We start from the raw sequence: 5,969 nt of genomic DNA, 5'->3' as shown, positions 1-5,969 counted from the left end.
CACAAAATATGAGAGCATGAAACACATATTGGTATCAGAGTGTCTTCCCTGAGGTCCAAGGAGGAAACAGGTCTTATCTGTGTTTGGCAGTGTGGAGCATTCACATCTAGCCTCTTGAGGATGACCTTTGTGGAAAACCTACAACTTGTATTCTGCTAAATGGGCACTGGATAAAAAGACTACTAATGAATTGCTATATACCCATACATGAATGCATGTTTCAACCCTCATTAGAGACGTTTCTGTTTGCAGTAGAGACATCTTTGTCATGCTGTCTCATGCCAAGTCTCAGGGGTCATTCTCAAAGAGAGTGCAGAATGGCAGTAAGAACTGGAAGCAGCGGAAGGACAAGAAAATGGGCTTTTACAGACAAAACCTGGCTTTTGCACATATGAACTCAGAATGGTTGTGATCACATACTCAGTGCCTGTAAAAGCTCTAGCCAGGAAAACCATAGTGTGGAGCAGAAGAGTGGGCATGAAACATTACCCCTATCTGAGGAGCTCTTAACAGCTCCAGCTGCTGGGTAAGAGGGTGTCAAGTCTTCTTTAAGTGGTTAGCCCCTAATACGTCAACCACTCTCCAGTGAATGGCCTTGCATCTGAGGATGTATACACAGCAAAAAATTGAGCTTGATAGATTAATAAAATATAGTGGTAAAACACAAAGTAGAATGGGCAGGGAGTGGGAACTGGAGAAGGTTGAGGGTTAAATATAGTAAAAACATATTGCACGAAAGTTTTTAAGAACTAATAAAAATGAGAAAAAAAAGAGATTTCTTCACAGGATGTCATCAAATATTTTTCTATTAATCTATCATTTAGTATATTAGTTAATAAAATATCTTTGAAATGAGTTAGATTATTCCCTTTTAGCTCTTTGCCTAAATCTGCTTATTTTTATTCTTTATTTTGAGTCTTTCCTGTGAGGCTAATGAGATAGAGGCAATAGGTTAAACCTGTTCATGTGAAACAGTTTCCAGAAAGGCAGGACTGTGAAGATTCCTTGATTGCACTAGGAGCTCAATGTTTTAAATTAAGTGGTTCAGGAAAGAAAAAAGTATGGAAATTCCTTTAAAAATTCAGCATCTGTGATTATTGGATCTATAAAAATTGCAAAGTTTTAAGCACTTTGTAGGTCTCCTTTAAGCCTAAAATGGTTAAAATACTTTGTCTCTCTCATATTTGCTAGCATTAAATGGATATTCTATGTCAATATTACTGTGTTCTGTGCAGCATGCTGACATGGATGACCCATTGACCTATGTCAGGACTACAACAGAACACATGATATTTTGATTTTGGAAGGTTCAACATTTTGAATAAACTACCTTTGCTCTCCCTCTCTTTCCTCCTCTAATTATAAATTATATGTTACAGATAATTTATATGTAGCACATGTAAATGTATATTATAAATCTAAAATAACACATATTTTGTGAATATATGTATGATTTCTTTTGCTAAGTAGCTGGATATCTTAAAAGTTACATTAAAAAAAAGTTTTCCCCTCCTCCCAGCCTCCCATTTCCCTCCCCCTCCTCCCACACTTCTCCCCTCCCTCCCACTCCTCTCCCCCTCCCTCTCCAGTCCAAAGAGCAGTCAGGGTTTCCTGGGGAAACTATTTTTTTTCCTTTTCTCAATAAAAAAAGTAATAAAACTTAAAAAAAAGTTACATTAAACCAACATACAATAATACCTCCTGTTAGTCTTCATTCATAAGATTGGGAGGATACAGGATGTCACATACCATTAATCACTAAAAGATAAAGCTGTCCCCTGGGAGTAAAAACCAGAAGTCCACAATTCTGTGAGTGACCTAAATGTCCTTGGAAGTCCCTGGGATTGAGAATATAAATTGCACCTTATAAATGCAACTCCAGAAAGCACTTCCTCATCACTATTTTTACCAGAATTTTCTTTCTTGGTCTACTTTTGTGCATCTTCGACAGTAGGCAAGGCTAGATTTCTAAAATACTTGCCAAATAAATTATGGCTAAGCTTCTGAGTTCTCCTGTGCTTTGTGACTCAGACTAAGAATAATAAGACAAAGCTCTTTCCTACTGCTCATGTACATTGGAGGTGAGGCATGGATAACACTGAAATGAGGGAGGCAGGGAAGTCAGCATGCACATGAGACAGGAAGTGTTTGGCTTTAAAGTTGTTCAAGGCTCATCTCTCTCTTGACTAAACATATATACTCAAATACTAATTGTAGATAATTCTGTCCACATAGAGCCCTTACATTATGAATCCTACAACATCTCACTCTTGATGTTTATATTTTAGTCACATACTAATTACTTTGTTTCTATGGTTCAACATAAAAAAAATCTGATGCTTCAATAACAAGAAGCTCTCACCTTACTGCTGATTAACCCAGTCTTCAGATACATATGGCAATCTTTCTAGAACTGAATGTCACCTATAACTAAGGTGACAAAAGAAAAATTATACATTCTCAAATCCATCTGAATAATTATTTTGATCTTTAGTTAAGTTTCTTAAAAACAATAAATGAAAAAAATATGTAAAAATAATAAAGTGCACAAAATATGGAGGCATCAGAATGCACACATATATTAGACTATTTTTTTTCATTTTAACTGCTCATAGATGAAATGCAAACAGCACATGTATATAGGCATAGAACAAAGAGCAAGACACAAATTGCAGTTAAGCAAAATAACAGAATATTGAAGATGTAGAGGTTTGTCGATGGAAAGATGAAAAGTACCAGTGGCATAAGCAGGGAAACAATAGCTACAAGCTTAGAGACATTGACATTGATACTGTAAAGATTTGACAATTAACAGTTGAATCCTTAAAAGCCAAACCAAAATGTCTGTCTAACAACAAGGATGACAGGAACTAGCAGGCAAGTAGGTTGGGTAGCAGATTCTGGACCCATTACTCAGGGAAGGGAAGTCATAGAATCTGTAAATCATAGATCTGAAGCCACTGCATCCACAGCCCCCTGTGTAGCAGCTTCTAGATCTACAGCCCAGGGATTGGCAGCTGCTGCACCAAAAGCCCAGAGATCCAGCATATGATCCTGGGCAGGGACTGCAAGGTGTGGAGCTCCTTAGGTAGTAGCAGGCTGTCTGGCAGGGTCTGAACTCCACACAGGACCCCTGGCAGCTGGTGGGCTCAATGCAGGTCTCCTGACAACTGGTGTTCACAGAGGATTCCACCTGGCAGGGTATAGACACCACGCAGGACCTCTGGTAGTGGGTGGGCTCAATGCAGGCCTCCTGACAGCCAGTGTTCAGAGAAGATTCCACCTGGCAGGTGTTGGGAGAGCAACTGGTAGTGGTGTAGACCAGGTTGCTGGGGTAGGAAGAGCCACAGGGGGAACCTGAAGAGGGCAGGCTGTGCCTAAGGGAGCAGGTTGAGAAAGCTCCAGAGCAGCAACTGGAGGCCATGTTGAGAGCAGATGTGAGCTCAGCTGGATGTAACCTGAGAAGATTCTAAAGATTTTCGTCACAATGATGGGCTTAAATAATATCAGCAAAGGGCGTGGTACCAGGATCAGCCTTGTTCATTTTTTTTGCCCTCTCTTTTATTAAGTAAGAATGCTGTCATCGTTCTGTAATTCTATAATTTCAATTATTCTTAAATACTTTCCTGTACTGTATATTTAGAGATGTTGTAATTTCCTTAGTTCACAGAAAGGCAATGAGCTACTCCTATCTTAGAAATGTCATGACTGTTTTACAGCAAAGCTTATCCCACCACGTCCAGGAAAATCCCCTCTTCTCATATATATGAGAGAGAGCACTTATTAGAAATATGTTTGCTTTTTATTGTAGAAAATAACAATAATCTTCCTTTCTTGTTGTTAAGAGATTTGAAGCATTACTTTGGGTTTTGAATGAACTGTACTGAAGATTGACCATACTTGTCTTCATTTTTTCTGCTTATTTTGTAATTATGTATCGGGGACACAGAGTATTGGCACATGGTTCACCTTCAATAGCAAACAGACAATGTAAGTCAATAAAACTGAATAAGTTTGAGCCTTAAATGAGATAGGTTTCATTCAGTTTGCTGTATGGCTCAGAACTTCTAGATGTGGCCAACCAGTTACTGGTCTAACCTAAGGCCCAAGCCATGAGACACAATCTGTGTCTGACAGTGCCTGGATGGCCAAGAAATGAACACTAGGTGAGCACTAGATGTCTGAGACACGTAGGGTAGAACTAAACATGACTGACAAAAACAGAAAGTCAATGAAATGATTCTTAGCAATATTCTGCTATACTCATGGTTCGATGCCTGGCCCAATCGTCATCAGAGAGGCTTTCTACAGCAGATGATAGAAACAGTTAGGGAGACCCTGAACCAAACATTAAGCAGTTCTGGGGAACCCCAGAGAAGAGGGAGATTCAGAAGGATCAAGGGAATCAGAAGAACACGGCCCACAGGATCAACTAACCAGAGCTCATAAAGGATCACAGATACTGAAGCTGCAATCATGGAGTCTGCATGCGTCCACAATAGGTAGGTCCTCTGCATTTATGTTGTGGTTGTTTAGCTTGGGGCTTTTATGGAACTCCGAACAGTGGAACTATATGGTTTTCTAATTCTTTTGCTTGCTATTTGGACCCTTCTCTCCTACTGGGCTGCCTTTGTCCAGCCTTGATATGAGGGTTGTACTTAGTTTTATTGCATCTTGTTATGCTGTGTTCATTTCATATAACTGCCAGGCTGCTCTTTTCTGAGGGAAAATGTGAGAGCAGTGGATCAAGGGGAGAGGGGAGGTAGGGGGCTGGGAGATGGGAGATGGCTGTGGTCAGAATTTACTGTATGAGAGAAGAATACAAGAGAGAAAGAAAGATACTTTTGATTCTAGATCCTGCATGTCTGACATGCGGCCTGAGGTTGTATGGTTCTCATCTATGAAAGCATGGAGGGTTCGGTTCTAACACTGCATGATACAGGAGTTTCCCTGACTGTGGATTACCCTGAAACCGTTTTCATAGACATCGATTTGTACGGGCTTCTGAAGGCAATAACTGAGGCTGGAGAAGATATGGGGATTCCTAGGAGAGTCTGACAACCAGCCTTAACACAGGGTTTTGGTGGGTAACTTGAAGCTACCCCTCCACATATGGGGAGGATTTGCTCTTCCTCCTGGTCCATCTGCTATAGAAGATTTTGGAGATGAGAAATAAAGATGAAAAAAGTTTGGCTGGATGGTGGTAGCACATGCCTTTAATCCCCAAACTTGGGAGTCAGAGGCAAGTGGATCTCTGGGAGTTTGGGGTTATCCTGGTCTACAAGAGCTAGTTCCGAGACAGGCTCCAAAACTACAGAAAAACCCTTTCTTGAAAAACCAAAAAAAAAAATCTGAATATATCAAATCATACTTACAGTATTTAAAATAAAATCCAAGTTTGGTGAATAACAGAAAGTTCAGGTGCTTTTTTTTCCCCCTTGAGGACATTAGGTAGGGTTAATGAAGAAATCATTTTACTTGTGTATGCACTTATTTCCACTTGCTTATTATGTAGTTATACAGCTTCTGTGACATCTGTTTCTACTTATTGTCTGCTAAACACAGCTAGAGTCCATTCTGTGTATGGCAAAATAGAGTTTATCAGAGGTAAAATAAAATAAGTTGTCTTTAGAAGATGATCATCAGCTTCAACAGAGGAAAAGATGCATCAACTCAGAGCTTAAACCTACACCTGAAGCAAAGCTTTGAGAAACTAGCATGTGTCGGTCTTACCAAAAGCAGAAGAAAGTATCACTAAAGGAAGAATATAACTAGTTCCATGTCATATTTTTAAAGCCATTCAAATACATAATTATTTCAGGTGATTTGATTTCTTAATCTGACCCAGACTGTCCAAATAATGCTTTATAAGCCTTTATTGTTCCTGCAAAATTGATAATAAAGTTCACCATCTTGACGAAGGATGGTATCATAGTCAATAATATTGTATAAAGCAAGAATGACAATGC

The 5,969-nt window shown here is 39.4% G+C and overlaps 1 protein-coding gene across 1 annotated transcript; it reads right to left on the bottom strand.

The window, feature by feature from the left end:
* Positions 1-2,848: 2,848 nt before the first annotated feature.
* On the bottom strand, positions 2,849-3,424 carry LOC101998737 (keratin-associated protein 13-2-like). The gene has a single exon (XM_005345357.1). The coding sequence runs from the start codon at positions 3,422-3,424 to the stop codon at positions 2,849-2,851; it is 576 nt and encodes a 191-aa protein (XP_005345414.1).
* Positions 3,425-5,969: the final 2,545 nt, after the last annotated feature.

This window comes from Microtus ochrogaster, chromosome 2 (genome assembly GCF_000317375.1).
Source record: "Microtus ochrogaster isolate Prairie Vole_2 chromosome 2, MicOch1.0, whole genome shotgun sequence".
NCBI classification, from domain to species: Eukaryota; Metazoa; Chordata; class Mammalia; order Rodentia; family Cricetidae; genus Microtus; species Microtus ochrogaster.
The sequence above is the reverse complement of the archived record's forward strand: the minus strand, read 5'-3'. Positions and strand labels throughout refer to the sequence as shown.